Here is a 22,730-nt window from a genome sequence, read left to right as displayed (position 1 = left end):
CGAGTTTTGCGAGTGAACGCGAGAGCATTGAAATATATTTTTTCCATTGCCATGTCCCTTTAGGGACTCCGTATAAATCAAATGTTAAAATTATTAATGTATTTATTTTGTAAAATTAATTTAATGTGTTGTTTTAAAAAGCCAGTTTTTCAAAATTTTTAAATAAATAATAGTTTCAGTTGTGGAATGTTCAATGCCAGTAATGACTGGATTAATGTTGACAAATATATCGGTGTTGCTGTTACACATTTTCATTTAGTCTCTGACTTTGTATAAAAAACATAAATGAAGTCTAAAGTGATCTAAAAGTGACAGGTGCCATAAGGCAAAGTGCTCTCCTCCTCTGCTTTTAAGTCATGGGACCAGAGATCACATTTCTCCAAATATAGCTCCTGGAGCAGGCCTTGCAGGGCATTCATTCATATCATTTCCACTTTTCCCCAATTATGAAGTATGTCTTACTTAACTCCTGAAAGTAACACAGGTTCAAATTTAGAACAATACTCACGGCTTGCTTTCAGGTCGTAGTTATTTTAGGCTGTCAAATGATTTTTTTTCCATGCAGAAACGTATCACTTTACTGCAAATAAAACTTTTGAAAGAAGGATTGAATAGGATGTAAATAATAATAGAACATATAATTTCATATACACTTAGAAAAATATATGGATTTATAAAATTACATATCTGAAAGGATCTTATGTTAAATGTAATCTACCTTCATTGTGGGAGAGCAAGGATTGAGGGTTTAATTGTAACTACATTTAACACGTTAACAAATAAGCTACAGTTAAGTAACTGGTGGTATTGAATAATAAATAAAATGTATAACTGATTTGAATGATTAAACCTAAGAAATGTTTTATGAACATTATTCCATTAAAATTTCTACTGATTTTAATTTCTTGTAGTAAAAAAGTATCTGTAATGATTAAAAATTATTGAAGTCAAGTCTTTACTTACCTTGTTTAAACTGACTACTACTGAAAAATAAACAAAAAGCAGGTCCCAGGCACTCAGTCAAGTTTTCAATGAGGAGAAGGATAAAGTTAAAAAGCCTTTATTTAGTATGGCTTAAATCATTTTAAAATGTCTTCTTCAGGGCAAAGTAACACAAAATATGTGTGTCTGGGACCTGCTTTTCGTTTCTTTGGATCTTTTCCCTACCCCAAGAGCACCTATCACGTATTTTATAACTTTACGAGCGCCTGGTTGAACCTTTTACAGTTCACTACTGAAAAATACTTTGAAAAGAATTATGAAAGCAGAGAATAGTGAGGTGCAAAAATAATGCAGATTGGAAAGATGGAAGTGATTGGTGCTTCGAAGTGATTCGGAAAGATGGTGCATGCAAAAACAAACAAACAAAACTTAAATAGTGATTTTAATGGCACGGTACATTTTACAAATAGTGTACTATGAAGAAAATATCACACAAAAAAAATGAACAGAAGACAGCAAAAAGAACAGAAGACAGCAGTCAAACTAAAAATAAAAAGTTTTAGAACTCGTCTACTTCTTATAACTGTTTTATTTGACGTTCTAGTTGAACTGATGGAAAAAAAAATATTGAAGCAAACAAAAAAGCTTAACATAAATTCCTCCCTCAAAAAATAAACAGGAATCTACACAACGTCTACTTATCTTCATAAAAAGTAAAAATTAATAGCTCTCCAACTATGTACCAGTTAAACATCGAAACAGTGACATTATTCAACCTACTTGAAAAAACTCACATACGGAGTACATTCATTTCTTCTTTTTTGAAGAAAGTCTAAAACATTAATTACAATTTAGAAATATAACAATGTTTTTTCTCAGAAGGTGAGATATGATTGAACCTCCACCATAATACATTATCTCTCAGTTATATAGTATCTCCTTGCACTGTTAGCCAGAAGCTAATACATTGTTTACTTGCATATTCCAAATATCATTGAACTGATCATATATTTTTTTCTGTCCGTCTACTGAGGTATTGTAAAATATTATCATATACACATATGCTTGTGTGAAAGTTGATACTGCAAATCCTTTTATGCATTTTAAGTATGATTATATAATAATTGTTTTTTAAAGGATTGCCAGCAAGCAATAGCCGTTATTTCACCGTCTAGGTTAACTTGACCCGATATAGTCCAGTTATGAGTAACTTCTAGCCAAAATAACCTTGAATTTATCTAGTTACATGTCATTTTTGCCAGAGTAACTTGTGAGATGTATGATATTCCATCATGTAAGCAAAGTCAACTGTGATAACAAGGTATTTGGTTTAATTTCTTTGATATTCTGTGCATAGCCTTTGTGTCTATTCTTGGGCTATGGTTAGAAGTCTATTAAATTTATACTGACTGCCCAAATTTTTCCTTGTTTTAGCCTAGACATCAGGGCTGTGTTTGGACGGCTATTGGACGTCTTTTAAATATAAAATTGCTTGCTGGGTTACATCCCTTAAGTTGTATTGCAAATCAGTTACTCAGTAGCCCTCATAACAGACCCTTATGTCTATCTCTCTTTTTTCACCTGCCATAATTTTTCCAACATTAAGCATCCATGTTTCTCTTCTCAAACTCACACTCAACACTGAATCCCTTTGACCAAAATTGTCTAACACATTTAATTCGCTGTTTTTGAGCTAAGTACAAGAGCTTTTTACCTGTAGCAAGACAGGCTATAAAATATCAGTATAAATCGGAGCATTATTTAACATCATGTGATGTCATTTTGAAATGTCCATGCCCTCTTCTTTGTTACTTATTTGGCATATCTTAAACGTAATTTGTAACAAACAATATTTTGGTTTGGAAGTTGGATATGTTCTACAAAAAGTATCTGAATCTTAGCTCAGGTCTTGTTTTTACCTTAGTTCTTAAGGTAAAAACACTAGGGGAACAATCACTATTTCTATTTTTCAGCAGTGCTTGGCTTCCACACCTGAGCCACACTCTTCTTGGCTGAAAATTTGGGCTTTGGAGCAGCAGTAATACTCCCTCCTGAGACGGAGTCAGCCCTGGCTGCTACTGGGAAAGATGGCACAACATAAGAACTAGGGGCTGGTTGGTAGGCCAATGCAGGTCCGGCTTGATATACTGGATTAGGACCTGCCTGATAGGAGGATGGGGAGGGCTGTTGGTAGGGAGGACTTGGTGCTTGTTGGTAAGGATTTAAAGGAGGTTGTTGGTAAGTTTGTTGGGGGTTGTATTCTTGTTGAAATGGGACTTGATGAGGATGTTGTTGATAAGCATTTTGGACAGGCTGGTAAGTATTAGGAGGGACTTGGTGGTAAAGGCCATCATGCATAGGTGGCTGATCAGCCATTCCATAGGGTTGCTGGGCCTGCTGTGGCATAAAACCATAAGGGGGAGGACCTTGGTTAAATGCCATTTGCTGGTTTTGATTTGGAGCACCTAGTGCTTGGGCTTGAATTTGGGCCTGAGCTTCAGCTGCTTTTTGAGCAGCTAGCTTTTCAGCTGCCTCCTTTTCTGCAGCAAGTTTCTCTGCTGCTGGGCCATAAGTGAAAAGGGAGGATTTCAGCTGATAGGGCTGATGTTTCATGACATCAAGAACATGAAGAGGTTTTGGGGCAGGTTTTCCCTTCTCTTTGCTTTTGTTCTTGTTTGTTGTTGAAGAGCTAGAAGGGGGAGGCTGCTTGATAGCACCTGGTGGATATGAGGGTGAATGAATTGGATTATATGCCAAAGGCGGGGGAGCCCGGCAATTTGGTGAATATTTAAAGGAATTTGGCAAAGAAGGAGTAGGTGAAGATGGCCTTGCCTTATTTGACTGCACTGTGGTAGAATCCACAATGTACTTCTCCATTCTGGATTGCCTCCTGGCGAAAAGTTCAGCTCCTTTCCCTCTCAAGGCTGGCATCTCGAAAGCTGAACCAAAACCAGAGGTTGACACAGTACTACTTGTTGGAACAGGGGATGGTACCTTTGTCCCAGTGGTATATGAGTTCATTCGTCGTGGAGGAGTGGGCTGAGTGGTCTGAGATGGACTCCAAGCCTTGATTTGTTGGGGAGGCAACTTCTGGTTTGCAGTTTGGGCTATGTTTCCAACTGAACCTTGCTGATGTTGGGGTGCCCAAACATTTACAGCTGGTTGAGACTGAGATTGTGGTGGTACCCATTGGCTCACAGGTGGCGGTGATGCCTGCTGTTGAAGTTTCGGTGCCCATGGAGGATGCTCCTGAGGCTGAGTTTGTGCCATTGGCTGAGGCCAGGGAGGCTGAATTTGATTCTGTTCAGGTGTCCAGGAGTTCATTACTTGTTGAGGATGTTGTTGAGAAGCAGGTTCTTGTCCCCACTGTGGATGTGGTTGGGACTGGGCTGGCATTGGTGGCCAAGAATTCATGGGTTGCTGCACTGGTGCTGTGGGCTGAGGTGGTGGTTGAGTCTGTTGAGCCCATGGAGGCTGTGCTTGAACTGGACCTTGTGGTTGAGTCCATGCATTTGCAAATGGCTGTGTTGGCTCTTGATGTTTATCCTGAGAGACCCAAGGTGGTTGGGGCTGTGACTGCCTCTGAGGTTGAGTCCAAGAAGGCTGTGGCTGTTGCTGAGGGGGTGATGCCCCATGTGGCATTAACTGAGATTCTTGGAACTGTTGTTGTTGGGTCCAGGTTGGCTGTTCCTGAGCTTGATTTTGATCTTGTTGCCAAACATTAACTGGTGGCAGTGCAGGTTCATAGGGCTGAGACCATGGGGCTTGTGGTGTTGACTGATTTGGCCTTGGTACCCAAGAATTGATTTGGGACTGAGGCTGTGGTTGATGCTTGGGTAGGGGTGAAGTTTGAGGTTGTGTTACCCAAGAAGCCTGGGATTGTGTTTTAGAAGGCACTTGCAATTGTACTTCTGGAGAACCCTGAGACTGCGTCATCCATTGTGGCTGTGTTTGAGATGGGACTTGCAATTGGACCTCATTTGGACCCCAAGTACTCACTGAAAGCTGCTGATGACCTTGAGTTGGAGCTGGATCCCATGATCTGGCAGATGGATCTGGCTGTGTAACAGGTAGTGGGACAGGATGAGCAGAATTAATTTGGAGCTGGGGTTGTTTCTCGTTCCAGGTTTCTGGTTGCTGGTTCGGCTCCATCTGAGATTCTGGTTGTTTCCAGGCATTACCTGGAGCAAGCTGTTCAGGACAGTGTTGAATAATTTGGGATTCAGGGGCCAATGTAGGTTCTATTTCAGACATGATTGGGGCCCCTGTTTCAGGGGCAGGAGCAGCCTCAACCTCTGTGACTGGAGCTTCTGCAGGTACTGGGACACTGTTTGCGGTTTGCTGTGGGATGGGTTGGTCAGTAGTTTCTTGTTGAATTGACCATGGGGGAGAAGAGGGGTTAATGTGAGGTTTAGGAGCTACTGGTGGTGGAATTTTGTGTTTCATCTTAGGAGACTGAAGAAAGTTGCAGGCTTCAGCTCCTAAGCTTAAATAATCTTCTTCTGGGCACGACTCAAAACCTGCCTTCTTGTCATTCCTGTTGAGGAGATTCAACAGAGCAGGATTAGGTGAAACCTTTGGAGACTCTTTGAAAGTGAACATAGGTTTATTGGCACTCCTCCTGGTATCTTGCAAGATACCAGTCTTGATAGCAGGCACAGATATACGCTCATCACGGGAAGCAATCTGTTCACCTTGTCCCAATGAACACCCAGATTGCTCTTGATTATCTGCACTTGTCGGGGAGGAAAATGGAGCGGCCACTCTATTTTGAATTGAAAATGGTTTGGCACTTCTGTTTGTGACTGAAGCCTGCATTTCGTTCTGCACTTGCTGATTGAACGTGCCATTCATATGATGTGAATACTGTTGCACTTGCTGCTGTTGGAAGTGTTGTTGCTGATTGGATGATTGGATGTTTTGATACATTTTTTGTTGCTGGTAGTCTTGCTGTTGTTGATACTGTTGTTGCTGTAGCTGGTATTGTAGCTGCTGCTGGTAGTCTTGATACTGCTGCTGCTGCTGCAGCTGCTGTTGTTGATAGTACTGATCTTGGTACTGATGATGTTGTTGCTGTTGCTGCTTTTGAGCTGATATGCTGTGGTGTAGATTTACATCCATGTAATTTTGGGTTTCTTGTGCATTCAAATAAGTGCGTTCCTCCATGTGTTGGTATGTTTGATGTGTCTCAGGCACCTGCATCGCTTCAACAGGGAGCCCCTTACGTCTCATCTCTTCATGTTCAGCTACTATGTCATCCATGCGCTGTTTGCGCTGGGCAAACATGAGGGCTCCTTTTCCCTTGGTCTCAGGTAGTGCTTCCATATCCTGCTTGTTGTCAAGCTTGCGCTCTATCTCAAGTAATCCGGTATCCCAATCAAAGCTCACAATGCTTTTCTGAACTGAGGCATTGGTAAAGAAATCCTCATAAATTTCTGTTTCACTTGTGGCTAGAACAGTGAACTCAACGGCGTGCTCCTCCTTGTCGTCTTCGTCGTCCTGATAATCTGGCTCGTCCTCACCAGTACCGTAGCTTACAATTGTATACTTCTTGGCCCTCTGTCTATGCTTCTTAAACATCAACACCCCCCTGTTATTAGCATTGGGGGCAGGGGCAGACAGCAGGAGAGCAATGCGCTTGCATTTGGACTTGGCCTCTTTCACCTGCTTCTCTGAAAGGCTCTCACTGCGCCGGAGCCCTAAGAATGACACAAAAAAGCAGGAGTTAAGGGTATGGGGCGGATGAGGTCATAAAATAGGGATATTATTGCACATGGTTGGTCCTTGTGGCCCAAATCACTGAACGTATATGAAGCATATAAATAGCACTGTTATGTGAGCAGCCAACAAGTCATTTCATATGAGAAATGTCTTGAAATGAAAAAATACAAGTGTCAAGTAAGAACCATGTAGCTAACCTATTTTTATTTCATGTGAAACCAAATACATAATTGTTTGTTAAAATATACATGGGAATTTATGCAATTGAGATTTTGTTGTTAAAAATTAAACAATGCATGACAATGTGTATCAACGTGTATCAAAATGTTTGGTTTTTGTATCAAAATGTTGTGGCTTCTCCCATAATCAACTGATGAATCCCAGATTTAACAGGTGTTAAATGGAATTTACTTATTCCCTGACCCACATTATTCCCAATGACCTAATAAGTCATTCTCCAAACAGAGATTTGATAACAACCTAACCAATTAACTAAATCTCTGATCCATGTATAACAGCCAGACATTAACATAAGCCATTTACAGCTGTGAATGTGTCTAGAGCACGGTAGTGAGGCTGAGCCAATAGCAGATCCAGCAAAGAAAAAAAAGAGAGAGAGTAAAAATAGCCCTGGGGCCGTGTGTGGACTTGCTAGTGCCAGAGTGCTAATACAAGCCCATATGTGTAGCTCCAAAAGCTGTAAAAAACAAAAACCCTGCCCTGTTATAGTCAATATATGCACAAGTTCCGTAAAGACCCATATTCCCACCAGACTATGTCAGTCCATTCAAAATAGGTTTGGCTAAAACATGATGCATTTCTGATTCTTGTCTTTCCAATCTCAAGGTGGAGATAGCCATAGATGAGTGCTACTTCCATTTCAGTGCTGCTAAGATGGCCAATTTGAAAGGATCGGGTGACAGGCCAGAGTTGCACATGTCGATGTCTGTCAAATGGCACTTCTGCAAGCATAATTAGCATACCCATGTTTTATTCTTAACTTTACTAGTCATGTCACCCTGCAAGCCCCTACCCATCACTACATTGAATCATTGCCATGTTCTTTTTTGTTCTATCTATCTATCTATCTATCTATCTATCTATCTATCTATCTATCTATCTATCTATCTATCTATCTATCTATCTATCTATCTATCTATCTATCTATCTATCTATCTATCTATCTATCTATGCATACTCTTGCTCACAAAGCACTGAAAATATACATAATACAGATCATAACAAAAAAAGTGATTCTAAACAGTTGTTAAAAAGAAACATACAAACTGGACATGAATTGAGTTCAACATTTTTAAACCATAACTTTAGAAATTACAAGCACAAGCAATCCACAGCTGACTCCGTCAGTTCACTGATGCAATATTTATAACCTACGTTTTTAAAATAAGAAATTATTGCTATTCTTGCAAACAGATACCATATCACGCTATAACAAGCAACATACTGAAAATTAGATGTTACTTACTGGCGTGCCTTGCCCGGTGCTTGTTGGGCTTGTTGACCTCCTTCTCCGATTCAGAGTCCCACTCCTCTGAGGGAAGTCCAAAGGACACAGAAGAGGAGGTGGGAGTTTCTTCAATGTGCCCTCCTTCTTCCCCACCAGAATCCAACCGTTCACTGGCCTCTACCCCCTCCTTTCCAGAACTGCTTTTAGATAACTGCTGCACTGTCACCTCCACCTGTCTTGGCAAAGCAGGGGGTTTGCTAACCAACACACCCCACTGACCAAGGGGTTGCCGGTCTTGTCGGGGTATATATAGAGGGCTATCTGGAGAAAATGCGGTGGTGGTATAGTTGACGCTCTCATCCGTCTTTCTATGATGGATGTCTCCCACAAATCCACAAGCACTGCCTAATGCAGCACAATCTGGCTCTTCCAGGGTGGTCTTTGAGAGCGAGAGCTGCAATTCAACCACAGATCCTGGGGTTACATCCAAACTGGTGTCTCCACCACCCTGGGCATAAGTGCCTCTACCTTTATTCCTAAAAGCAGGTATTTGAACTTGCGTCCGGACCAATCGAGTCCCCACTGGAAACTCTCCATCGCTGTCCGTTTCCCCATAATATGCTTCATCCTGGGACTCAGAGATGTATAGTTTCTGAGGGTCTGGATGAAGCCTGGATGGAGATGGGATCCGAAAAGTGGTACTAACCACTTCAAGGCTCTCTTGAGGTTGACTACAGCATCTGGAGGGAGGAGAAGTCGTAAAATCATGTTATTTGCAGTTAATCCGTCTACTTCTTTATAAAGCAAATCATTTGTTGGAACTAAGAAAATAATCCTAACTTTTAGTTAAAATTGAGAGAAGCAAGAGTGAATCATTAATTTTTCTGTGAATCATGTGTTAGTGTTTTATTAATCTAAAATAATCTAGGTAAGTGATTTTGTAGTACACAGTGGGTAATTTAGTACGTCTGTTATTTCAAAGGGTCAAGACAGTCATAAATAAGACTATACTATAAAATGCGAATAACTATACAATTGAATGCATCACAATCAGTCTAGCAAAGCTAGGCCTAAATCCTTTTTGCTAAACTAAAAATCTCTTATCGCACAAATAAAAGATGCAATACATTGAAACAAGTAAAGAATCAACCATAGTGCATCAAGGAACATTTGCCCAAGTAATAAAATACCTTTTGACAAGCAGTTGTAGACAGTCAGCAGAGGCTTCAATGAGATCAATAGCATCTGAGAGGCTGAGATTAGAGCAAGGCTTTCCATTCACTGACACCAGTTCATCATTCTCACACAATCCAGCTAGGGCAGCGGGACTACCATCCTCTATCTAGAAGAAATAAATGATCACATGTTTATTAAAGGGCAGCTTTAGCAATTAAAACTATATAATGTAACATAAACCTAAGGTTATGTAGACATTGCAATGCACACACAAAAAAAGTTCAGGTGAACCTTATGTTATGGTAATATCTGAAATTCTTGTCCTTGTGTGGATATTATTTTGGTCCCCATGAGGAAAAGAGCTTATAAATTTTTGTTTATATAAATCTAAAAAGTTTTCTGTAATGGGTAGTTTTAGGGTTAGGGGATAGAATAAACAGTTTGTTCAGAATAAAAATCATTATGTCTATGGAAAGTCCCCATAAAACATGAAAACCCAACGTGTGTGAGTGTGTATATGTAAGACAGTGTGCACATAATACTGTACATATTGGATGAAATAAAGAACTATAACTCCATCCTTGGTTCATAGACAGTGTGTCTTAATTTAGACCAAGAGCCTCTAATTTACGCATCACAACAGCTGCATGTCAACTGACTAAACAGTGCTACAGGCCAGAGCAGGTCTATGACCCATAAGCCTTGCATACAGAAGCAGAGACACTTCAACATAAGATTTAATATCAGCCATCTGTAACTTTAAGTGCATCACAAATCAACTCTCAACTATAAGGTCAAGTCATAAAACAGAGTAATTGTTCGCCTAAGATTGCTTGATTTAGCAGCACATACAAGCTGGCAATTGAAATTCTCTATATTGAACTACAAATGAAATCTTAAATATTTTCTTATGGATGACCCGAGTAAAAAAAAAGTAACAGAATAATTAAGTCCTAAAATGACCTTGTTTATTCAAACATTTGCATTATAAGTCATTCTCAAAAACAATGGCAGCATTATGAAAACAAATCTATTTATGACCATCTGCCAGTGATAAAATACCTTCACCTAAAATAAACTTCTTACTGTCTATGGATAAATCACCTAAGATCCTGAAACTACAGATGTCATGTCATGCCTCCTGGGGGCATCATTTATACTGAGCAATTTCAATCAGGAACTGTGAGATTAGTTCCACCGTGGAACACACCGTGGCTAGACTAACAAATAAACAGACATCACCAGAGCAAAATATTCCGTTACAGTATAGCTGTGATGATGAGAAAATAGAAAGCATCCGAAACACAATTGTAAATGTACAATCCTCTATGGTGTCTTATGATTCAGCCTCAACTATGGCCCCTCTGGAACAACTACACTGCTTTACAACTATAGGACAGGAAGAGCTAAATAAACTTATCATTGCATCTAAACCAACAACATGTTTATTAGATCCAATACCAACAAAATTTCTGAAAGAAGTGTTACCTGTAGTGGAAGAGCCTCTTCTTAATATTATTAACTCGTCTTTATCTTTAGGTCATGTTCCAAAAATATTCAAGCTGGCAGTAATAAAACCTCTCATTAAGAAACTGCAATTAGATCCAAATAACTTAGCAAATTACAGACCGATTTCAAATCTTCCATTTATGTCTAAAATACTAGAAAAAACTGTGTCCGCTCAATTGTGCTCTTTCTTGCAAGAAAATGAGATATATGAAAAATTTCAGTCAGGATTCAGACCGCATCATAGCACCGAAACTGCGCTAGTTAAAATTACAAATGATTTACTTTTAGCTTCTGACCAAGGCTGTATCTCAATATTAGTTCTACTCGATCTTAGTGCTGCGTTTGACACTATCGATCCTAAAATACTCTTGGATCGACTACAAAACTACACTGGTGTTCAGGGACAGGCATTAAGCTGGTTCAGATCGTACTTATCGGACCGTTACCATTTTGTTTGTTTAAATGGGGAAAAATCGAAGATAACGTCAGTAGACTATGGAGTGCCGCAAGGATCGGTGTTAGGCCCTCTGCTATTCTCAATATATATGCTGCCACTTGGTAATATTATAAGAAAACATGGAATTAATTTCCACTGCTATGCTGATGACACTCAATGATATATTTCATCACGACCAGATGAAAACACTAACTTATCTAAATTGACAGTGTCTTAAAGATATAAAATGCTGTATGACGCGTAATTTCCTGCTACTAAATCCAGATAAAACGGAGGTATTACTTGTTGATCCAAAAAACTACCCACAAAACCACTTACAATACAACTTTAAAGGGATACTCCACCAGTTTTTCTTATTAAACTATGTTATTCCCTTAACTAAGACGAGTTGATACATACCTCTCTCGTCTCAGTGCGTGCACTATATCGCTCTGTATTGCCGCAAAACTATGTTAGCACTTAGCTTAGCCCATGCATTAAATATGGGCCAAGCAGAGAAGCGACCAAACACTTCCACGTTTTCCCTATGTAAACACAGTTACTCGAGTAGTGTAACTTGACCTGGGCTGGTGACACAAAATAAACCGTTGCGCTTTTCTAAGCGTCTAAAATTGATGACTATATTGTATGGCGGAATACCATAACAAGTGCTTTTGAGCACTTCGACTTGGCGCAATAATATCTTCACTCGTGAAAAGTCCTCTTACCGGCTCCCGCTTCCTCTCCCCCTCCCTCTGACATTTCCGTCAATACAACCAACGTGACATGCGCCGGTAGTAGTAGTTCGAGCGGAGTTGACGAAGTAACAGGTTGTTGGAAGCTAGTTAGCTTAGTTAGCATTCTAAACAGCACAGGCTCTCAATTTCGGTCGGCAACTGTTCGCAACAGTCACACTTGCACCACCAATTGCTGTTTGCCCGTGGTCTTTCGCCAGCTCCGGTCTGTTCTGGATCATTATCTTTCTTGCCTCTCACGGTCCATAAGAGCTAATTCCTCCTCCGTGTACTCGGGTTCAAACAGATATGGCTCTGGGTCTTCTACAAAGAAGTCATAATCATCTACAAAGTCCGCCATTGCAAATGATCTGCAGTTTGCTAATAGCACAGGTAGTCAAAAAAAAAGTTGGTTGTATTGACGGAAATGTCAGAGGGAGGGGGAGAGGAAGCGGGAGCCGGTAAGAGGACTTTTCACGAGTGAAGATATTATTGCGCCAAGTCGAAGTGCTCAAAAACACTTGTTATGGTATTCCGCCATACAATATAGTCATCAATTTTAAACGCTTAGAAAAGCGCAACGGTTTATTTTGTGTCACCAGCCCAGGTCAAGTTACACTACTCGAGTAACTGTGTTTACATAGGGAAAACGTGGAAGTGTTTGGTCTCTTCTCTGCTTGGCCCATATTTAATGCATGGGCTAAGCTAAGTGCTAACATAGTTTTGCGGCAATACAGAGCGATATAGTGCACGCACTGAGAAGAGAGAGGTATGTATACACTCGTCTTAGTTAAGGGAATAACATAGTTTAATAAGAAAAACTGGTGGAGTATCCCTTTAATATAGAAGGATGTCCTGTTACTTTCTCCTCTACGGTAAAAGTCCTGGGAGTTATACTAGACCGCAACTTGTCTTTCGAAAATCATATTTCATATGTTACAAGAACAGCCTTTTTCCACCTTAGAAACATTGCTAAATTACGTAGCATGCTATTTGTTTCTGATGCAGAAAAGTTAGTTCATGCATTCATGACCTCGAGACTAGATTACTGTAATGCTTTATTAGCTGGTTGTCCTGCATCCTCAATAAACAAGCTACAGTTAGTGCAAAATGCAGCCGCTAGAGTTCTTACTAGGTCAAGAAAATATGATCATATAACACCAATTTTATCATCTCTACACTGGTTACCTATCAAGTTCCGTATCAATTACAAAGTACTATTACTGACCTATAAAGCCCTAAATGGTTTAGCTCCTGTGTATTTAATGGACCTTCTATCGCCCTACAATCCATCGCGTTCTTTAAGATCACTAAATTCGAGGCTTCTGGTCATTCCTAGGATATCTAAGTCCACTAAAAGGAGGGAGGGCGTTCTCACACTTAGCTCCTAAACTCTGGAATAGCCTTCCTGATATTGTTCGAGGCTCTGACTCGCTGTCCCAGTTTAAAACTAGATTAAAGACGCATCTCTTTAGCCAAGCATTTACATAATGCTTACCTTTTATACCATGCTGAATCAGATCAAATCCATTTAATACTATAAAACTTGAAGAGACTGTAGGTTATTTGTATAGGTTGCATAGTATTTACAGTCATTACGTTCCTGTGTATATTGCGTGAATGATGGGTGGTTGGGCAGATATTGTGTTGCGGTAGGTGGAATGCCATACGGAACCGTTGTCCACTGAAACTGCATATTAACGCACCAGTGGGGCTCGACAGCCTTAGTCAACGGGTTGGTGCGTATGGTTGGGTTGCGGAGAGATTGTGAGATTGTGGTTAGGTCTCAGCAGCAGGAGGGACGTAGAGGTCAGTAAGCTGGGCTGAGTTGAGTGGGGGACGGAGGGGGGTGATTTTGGGACGCAAGAGTCACTGTCTTCTTGTTTTATCATTTACGCCTGTGTTATGGAAATCATCATTATGAACAGCAGCTACGCTAATTATTTTCCCTTTTCGCTTTTCTGCTGTTATCTCGGGACGCGAGTCCAGAGAAAATGGCGTTCTTCAGCTCCAGTTTGTATCCACCCTCTCACAGAGACTTCAGATGCTCCAATCACAAAGCCTGTGAATTGACGACTCATTTCAGGTTTGCACACCAGATTTTTTATTTATTTGATAAGAATGCTTGAGTTAGCTATATTTTAAGTCAACATGAAATCAAAATGGACAATTCATATTTTTTATGTAATATTGTAGCATTTATTATGACAAATAATGATATAATAATGACTTATTCACTTAATTTATGTGTTCGCGCCGCGATATTTAATACAAAATTAAGCCACTTATCTTCTCTGATGACGAGTTTACTGGCGTAACAACCTGTCACTCACACTGAATCAACCAATTGCAAACCACAACCATCCAATCATTTCCATTTCCGCACAGACAAAATCAAGTCCCGCCCTACATTTCTTCTTGTCCAAGAAGCCATTTCACTCAAAACATGGGAAGAAAGGACTATCGCGACTTCCATTTCATGGCGACATGTTCTTTATTGGCTGTTTATCATGCTGTAGAAAGGGTCCCAATGATGTCACTTACTAGGTTTCACGATTTAATTTTAAAAAAGTATATGGGGACACAGGTTTAACAGGATTGCTTAGTTAGAACAAATTGTATTGTTAGAGAAAACCATGAAAATAAAGTGATATGTTTTACATTTTGTTAATTTGTTGAGTTAGTTTGGCATCAATTGCATTTACAGTTGGTGATTTACTGTAATCGATATCTAAAATCACATTCTCAAACAAAAAATTTGAATAAAGCGACATGCATACATTTCCAACATTTTATCACGTCAATAAACTTTGTAATAAACTACACCATAGGTGATAATAAGGCAGTTTACATTAATGATAAGTAGGCTATATAGCCTATAGCTTACATATAAGCTGCACACTTGGATCCTGGGGATCAGTAAACAGATGACACTAATGCAATAATAACTTTTGATTGCCTTATTAAAACGCATATTTAAAAAAAATCCAGTTTCAAAACAACATCCTCTTAAATGCTTATTTGCTAGGCCTACTGTCTTTAGAAGACAGTATATTACCTATTAATCAACACTAGAGGGCAGTGTGCAGTCAATAAAAGACAACTCGTTTCAAATATATTATTCTAGATGAAAAGTAGGCCTAAACGGTAGTAGCCTAGTGACATTAACATATCCGAGACTCACAAACCTGCCACGATAATTGTGAGTAACCACAATTCTGCTGAAAGTTTCTGTCTTAAGTGGTTTGTCTTCTCTTGAATATTTAGTCTAAATTGTATGCCTATAAATACTGTCTAAACCGCACAACACTGCCACAGAGTGGAACATTTTTCATTAACACACAGCTGGTTCTCTGCAGCTTTACAACTCATTATGGTGTAAATATTGAAAACATCACACACTCATATTTACTATGCAAATTCATTAACAGTGTGGCCTAAAAATATGGCTACTGAATCATAATATTTTGCGCACAAACAACCCTCAAGCATTTTAAAGCCATTGGCATGATGCCCAGCCAGTTTAAAGGTGAAGGTTCTTTAATTGAATAAAACCATGGAGCTGTGGGATTGTTATGAAGCTGTAGGGGAGACAGCTCTGGTTGCCGTATTAGGGCTTTTCAGAGGGACAGAGGATATATAATCACTGCTCAAATGGACAAGAATACAGCACTTCCCATCCAAAAAAGGAGGGGAAAGAACCATCTAGCAATTGTACTTGTGACATTTGCTTTAAAGACGTACACTTATGTTGATGCGCTGACTAACATACTAAAGCACATGTAAAGTAATTGATTATACTTTTAGTTGTAGTGTGTTATTCAATATTACATTTAAAGTTAATAGGCTTTTAAACACTGCATTTTAATTTAAACATTACATATGTTATATTTAAATACATGACACAAGTTTCAATAAAAAATAACATTGTATTTTAGTTATACCATAAATCCTTGTCAATACATGCAGGAGTTATTGAACCATATTTCAAAGACAATAGAAGTAATAATGAAATTACATATGAAGATGTACTTAGGTGGGTCAAAAAACAAACTAATGTTCAGCTAACTGCTTTTAATATAACATTACTTTATGGTATGTATGCTTTATGTCAGGCAACGCATCAAAATAAGTGTACCTTAAAGTATGACAAAATAAAAAAAACGTAAAGTAAATCTTTTAATTTGACACTATTACAAAGTGCACTTTTTTCTAAATGTACTGTGTGTGCTAAGAAACAGTCATGAAAATGGCCTTTTCCCCCTTAATATTATCAGCAAGTAAAGCTTTTTCTTTTTAAATATATACTTTTAAGATTAAAGTAAATACAATTAAGCACACTTCTTTTCACAAGGGACATGTAACAGAATTTAGGTTACCTGACAAAATATAGATTTTCTTTTTAAGTTTCAATCAGGAGATTTACAATCGGAGGAAATCTTTTGTTACCAACATATATAGCGGCTACTCTGTGTTTGATAAAGGCAGCAGAGAGACTAAAACAGGGACTAAGTATTTGTGACGCAGAAATAAATTATAGGTGATGAGGCAAAAAATGCTTTTGATTGCTTTCCCTTATTGCACAGACTGATATTTCTTGATTTTATAAGTTTTTTTGGTCAACAAAGAATACATTGTCCCTTCTCACCCACCCTAGCTAATATTCAGGTGACTAATATTCCCATGTATTACTCCCAATATTTCGTGACCCCCCCCCCCTCCCCCATAAGCAAAAACCCATTAACACAATGCAACAACATTGCAAACATGGTGCTCATACTATGGAAGCTTGTTTCCACAACTGAATAAAAAAAAAAAAGAGGTAATTGTGATTTTTTTCCCCCCTCAGAATTGGAAGATATAGACTCTCAATTGCAATTGTGAGTAAATGTCAGAATTGTGAGCTGACTTTTTTGTTTCTCAGATTGGATTTTATAACTCGCAATTCTGAATTGTGAGATAAAAAGTCACAATAAACTTTTGTATTTTTTTTCCATGGTGGAAACAAGCTCCCATAAGATACAGTTGCAGTACACACTAAAATGAGACAAAATGTTATATATCATATAGGAATGTTAGTTCATGCTAGTGAAACGGGCGAGTGTGTAAAGCAGGAAATCTTTGAAAAAGTAAGTCTTAAAAAACTGCGGCTTCAAACCATAAGCATTCTTATTTTCATTTGTTTGAAAGCAAGGCTGCTTGTGTCATAGTGCATTTGTTACCCGGACATTGTAATCAAACATTATTTGGCAGAAAATTTTGGAAAAGAAAGTCAAAAGCACAATTACTGTAGTTTTCTTCCCATACCCACAGTAAACACAGCATGCTGGAAAGTTCTCATGCCTCAGCTTCTGTCTCCCACAGCTTACAGCAATTATCTTTCAGTGTTTCCAACAGATATTTCAGGTAAAATGAACCCCGGTGGTCCACAGACTGTTAAATCCACATTATCTGGACTTCATAAACTTGTATTGCATGGGTAAGTTAGGTAGCAGTTTACCGCAGCACACAGGAGTGAATGATAGCTAAATGACTTAAGGTTATAAGCATTACTCTTTACTACAGAGTTCTGAAAGCCTTCCAACGCTTCATTATGAAAATATTTATGTAGGTGCATGTTTAAAAGAGACTGTATCAGTATGTACTTTTAATGGACTCACATTGGGCCCTTTGTAGCCCCTTACTTATGCCAAAAGATCCATGATGTGCAACTGCAAGACAAAATAAAAAAGCAAACTAAAGATTTTTACCATTGTAACACAGTGCGGTACAGAATATAACATTTATGAAGCATGCAAATGATAAATTATTGCAGATGTCTATTATTTGTGATATAAACTCTACACACATGAATGCATCCTACTTGTGCTTTATTGTATTGAATGCGCACTTGTAGTATACTTGAAATCTTGAAAGCATACTTCAAAAAATTTTACTCGCAGATAATATACTAATTTAGCAAAAGGTCACTTAAGTCAACTTTCAAAAGGTGCACTTTTGTAATAATGTCAAACTAATATATTTTAAAAGAATACTTAAGTGCAAACGGAATATGTTTTCAGACACTTAATTGCATGTTAATTGCAATTAAATGAAAATGTGTTATAGTTTACATTTATATTAAATGCAATTAGCTGAAGTTCAGAGGACTTTTTGACACACTTAAATAGAACTTTAGTACATATTTATATGCAATTTCATAATTAGTTCTATTGTCTTTGAAATAAGAATAAAAGGGAAGTATCAAATATTCTTTAATGTAATTTCTATTGAAAATTAAATATACAGCATTTGCAATTACACATTTGTAATTAAATTGCAATTAATTTACATGTTCTTTTTTTAGTCAACTCATCAAAATTAGTGTAGGCTATACCTCTTTAAAGAACAACAAAAGGTCATTAAACCATAATGATTTAATGTGAACTTTAAAGTAAAACTTTATTTACTTAAGTAGTCTTTAAACAGGAATGCTAAAGTGTGTTTCTTTTTCACAAGGATACGGAAATAATGACTATTGACACGCATACAAAGAGCATAAAATATTTTATACTCAGTTTCATGGACATGAACATCATTATGCATCACACTGAACAGCCGTCCATCATGAACAGTATTTATCAGCTTTATGTTATATACATTTGTAGGCATGTTTCTCTGCTGACGACGAGTTTGCTCTTAGAGTCAAGTAAAAGTTATGTCTTCCAGATGACTTAGAGGATCATGGGGTCAGTCCACAAAGATGGAAGCAAGTCTGTGAACGTTCAGCTCAATCTCTCTCATGACAGCACAGGACAGGCAAATATTTGGGCGAGCTCAAATATGTCTCATGTAAGAGAAAATATATATTCTGTAACATTATCTCGGCAACCCCATAGAAAAATCCTTGTTATCAGATGCTTTAAAAAACAACAACATTTTGAATAACAAAAGATATCAGGTATCAGATATGCTTCTGGATATGTGTATTTTAATACTTAGTTTAAACTTACACTCAATTTAATATTGTAATGCTCTCTGAAAGTTCTGAAACATTTAAAAGATGAATGCATGAAAAATGCTTTTTTGTGCTAACATTTTGAGAACATTATTAAAGACCAGATAACTTGAACGAATGTTCTATTAACATTACTGTTTATTCATATAACTTTGAAAGAACCAGCAAAAGTTCTGAGAACATTCTGGGATGTCCTCTGCTTGTCAACAATGAAATGGACATTTTGAACTCGATGATGACAACCTGAGAGACAGCTATTTGCATGATTCATGATTAATTAAAACAAGGACCATATTATTTAAATTTGGAGAAACTAAAATTTTCACAAACACATTGATCATCAACATGTACATCTTTACTAATCCCAAATAAGTTTAGAAGTTATTTTAGCAGCATGTATCCTTATTGTTATGCAGTCCTAAAATATAAAAATTAAAATAGACAGACAATAGTTTCAGTCGGATTTATGAGTCGAGGCTCTGTGGGTACACTGCATTTCTCCAGTAGTGATTTATTTTAAAGGTTTTAAAATTATAATGACACACAAAAAAACAGAAGCTTTCTTTGCCAGTTATACTTTTATGAGGGTTTAACTTGTGTATAGTCAAAAGTTTGCTAATTAGGAGTTTGCCAAAGCTAAAGTGTGGGAGTCTATACTAAAAACAGCCTGTAAGGGGCCACACTAATGGCTATTACTGTTTTACTGAATTGTAAAATATGACTATATTTTGTGAAAGACACTTTATGGAGTTACACATAAATGAGCTTTTCAGCTGAGAAAGAAATTATTGCTTAAAGGTGCTCTAAGCGATGTCACGCGTTTTTTAGGGCAAAAATTTTTTTGTCACATACAGCAAACATCTCCTCACTAACCGCTGGCTGCCTGTCCCCTGAACACACTGTAAAGAAACGCGATCTCTGTAGACAGCCCAGGCTCCACAAACAGCAACAAAAGCAAACTGCAGCGACCCGCTCCCTGAAACATAATAAACTATTCCAGCCAATGACCGACAAGAAGGGTTTGGGGGTGTGGTTTGGGGGGTTAGTGTGCGGATGAGGAGGAGGGAGGGTCTAGCTAGCCTCCGTTTTGTTTGACAATAGTTCGAACGTCAACAAGAAGTGACGTCACCCAGGATCGCTTAGAGAACCTTTAACTATTTTTTCCACTGGCCAGGAACACTGATCATCCACTAGGTGACCTCAGACTCATGACTGTTATTGTCAATTATCTGTCAGTTCTTGTACCTATACAGTAGCTACATTTACCAGAGTATTTCTTTAGGTATGTGTCATCAGTTAGCCTACATTGATGGACACAAGAGTTGGATTTCAATAAGCAACATGTGGATTTGAAACATCTATTTGTAATTTATGCAAGAGTAAGTTCCGGTCCTCTAATCCGATTTGGGCGAGCGGTGTTCCAAGTGTGCTTTATAAAGGATAGTTCACCCAAAAAGGACAATTCTGTCTTTAATTACTCACCCGTGTGTCGATATGATAAGAGACTCGATCGCTTTAATGATGAACAGATTTAATTTAGGCTTTTATTCACATGTAAACATTCATCAACTCACACATCAGTTGAAGCCAATGACTTCCATAGTATTTTTTTTCTTATATGGAAGTCAATGGGGTCCATCAAATGTCTGGTTTCCAATACCAACATTCTTTAAAATATCTTCTTTTGTGTTCAGCAGAAGAAAGAAAATCATACAGGTTTGGAACAACATGAGGGAGAGTAAATAATGACACAATTGTATATTTTTGGTGAACTATCCCTTTAAACATACTGTTATACTATTCCATGTCTTTGAAGATCTTTTAAACTTGTTAAGCTGTTAAGTAAGCAAATAATTTTGAGTATAAACACACAGTATGTCTTTGTCTCCACATGCAGGGACAGAGACTGTGTTGAGCATTTCCATAAAACATGCAGAATATTCATATATTCTAATTTGACACTCACAAAACCTGCTGATATAAGAAAATATGTTTTACTAATGCTCATTATCACTAAATCAAGGTTTCCTCTCTAGTAAAAAAAGATCAACAGATTATTCCAGCCTCTCAATACTAACAGTTTAGATTCTTGATATCTATGGGAGTGATGACAGATACCCTGTACTTGGCCAACAAACATTGTTAGCTTTGCTGTGACCATATAAGGACCCTTGCTGAAGTCTGGGACAGGCAGAGACTGCACAGCACAGATCTCCCTGTAAAATTCAGCTAAAGAAAAACAACTTTGGCAGTGAACATTTATCAAAACAACTGCCGAATTTGAACTCAGCGGGTGGCCACTAAGATATGTTGTCATTAAGCAAGAATCTGTTTACAACATTGCCCATATCCATCAAAGACAGACATTGTTTTGTGTTATTTCCTAAATAAGAGAAAGACCTATATTTATATAAAACCTTCATCCATGGCTATAAAGACAACTCTCAGGAGCAGCCAATTATCTTCCACATATTCTCAAATGTACATTAAACTCACCTTTATCCAAGACTTTATCACCAAAACTTTCATGCTGCCTAGCAAAACTTTAATGCTGCCTAACATCAACTTCAGAAAACTTTCACCCTGATGATAAGAGCTACTTAAGCCAGCCTAAGTTGGTTTGCTGGTTTTAGCTAATATCTCAGTCTGTCCACGCTGGTGTTTAGCAATTGGCATCCCATGTCTATCCAGCTAAAAGTGCCCAAAACCCTACTAAAGCTATAAGACCACCAGGGTCTTGTGAAAGGGCATTTGTGTGCTTTATTATAGCATTTAAATCCTCCAATGAGAAATAGGAGAAACAGCTAGCCTACAATAAAAGAAAAAGAAAACTATGGATATTCATCAGCGTCATTAGGTCCTCTGCCAACACGTACTAAAAATTGAGTCACCATCATCACAATAGTAGCATGTAGTCTCACCTCAAGCACATGGAGAGGATGTTGAGGGTCTTGCGCGTTCTGGAGGAGTTTGAATCCCCACGGCGCGCCGCCACGCAGCGTCACGCACACAAACTCCCCCGTGCCCATCCTCCTGAAGCGGTCCTCCAGTCTGAGAGGAATCCAGTTTGTTCAGTTTGTTCAGTGAGATATCGGAGGCTGGCTTTGGTGGGTGTAAATCCACAACATCTGGAGTCCGGCCCTCTTTTCGGCGTCATCCATTTCAGAGACTAAAGGAGAGGAACTGTTCTTGACTTGTACGCAGGTTTAACCGACACTGAAAAGCAACGCACCACATAGCGTTTCAAGTGCGTATTAAATAAAACTCCCCGAGGAGGAAAATCTCTGGTTCAACTTTGTGAAAAATATGCTACACTTTTGGCTGAAGTGGCGTGTCGTGCAGTGGTGTTCTGAAATGAGGAGGCAAAGTCCTCACAGATTTTTAAAAACTTTTTTTTTAATAAATCAAATGTAAATTCATGTCCCAGTTAGCCTTGTCACATTTCCTGGTTAAATAAACATTAGCTGCATTACATTAAAAAAGAAAATAAATGCAATCCTATTTTGTATTTTTACATTAACAATATTATTAATGATCTATTTATTAAAACCAAGTATATAATAATAGCTGTTCTAATAGTCAATTTATTTTCAGGCCATTTCAAGTTTTTTGACGTGACAAAGCGATGATGGCTAAGGCTGTCTGAGTTGTTTACTTACTTTAATTAGTCTTCCCATTAGCTTATTAGCAAAAGCAGAAGACAAGAGCCAGGATTTATCGCATTAACCAATCATATCATACTAGCGG

At 38.2% G+C, this 22,730-nt stretch overlaps 1 protein-coding gene across 2 annotated transcripts; it reads right to left on the bottom strand.

Moving 5' to 3' along the window:
• Nucleotides 1-1,367: 1,367 nt before the first annotated feature.
• Nucleotides 1,368-22,035, bottom strand: LOC130075622 (synaptopodin-2). Of its 2 annotated transcripts, XM_056240344.1 has the most exons (5): nt 21,905-22,035; nt 9,322-9,473; nt 8,838-8,871; nt 8,150-8,759; nt 1,368-6,641 (listed from the first exon to the last, which is right to left on the bottom strand). In XM_056240344.1, exons 1-5 carry the CDS (start codon nt 22,010-22,012, stop codon nt 2,905-2,907), a joined length of 4,641 nt encoding a protein of 1,546 aa, XP_056096319.1. In that variant the 5' UTR covers nt 22,013-22,035; the 3' UTR covers nt 1,368-2,904. The 2 variants fall into 2 exon arrangements, with proteins under 2 accessions (XP_056096319.1, XP_056096318.1); XM_056240343.1 differs by having other exon boundaries at nt 8,150-8,871.
• Between the last annotated feature and the right edge of the window lie 695 nt (nt 22,036-22,730).

Source organism: Rhinichthys klamathensis, unplaced genomic scaffold, assembly GCF_029890125.1.
Source record: "Rhinichthys klamathensis goyatoka isolate OS25496 unplaced genomic scaffold, OSU_Roscu_1.1 h1tg000593l_1, whole genome shotgun sequence".
Lineage (NCBI taxonomy): Eukaryota > Metazoa > Chordata > Actinopteri > Cypriniformes > Leuciscidae > Rhinichthys > Rhinichthys klamathensis.
Note: the sequence above shows the minus strand (reverse complement) of the source record. Positions and strands in the feature narration are given on the sequence as shown.

Bases quoted from the DNA above. Each gene is read 5' to 3' on its own strand.
- LOC130075622 (XM_056240343.1), bottom strand. From the start codon at position 22,012: ATGGGCACGGGGGAGTTTGTGTGCGTGACGCTGCGTGGCGGCGCGCCG. The intron at 9,474-21,904 runs GTGAGACTACAT...TATTTCTTCTAG, and splicing joins ATCCTCTCCATGTGCTTGAG to ATAGAGGATGGTAGTCCCGC. The intron at 6,642-8,149 runs GTAAGTAACATC...TGTCATTCTTAG, and splicing joins GCACCGGGCAAGGCACGCCA to GGCTCCGGCGCAGTGAGAGC.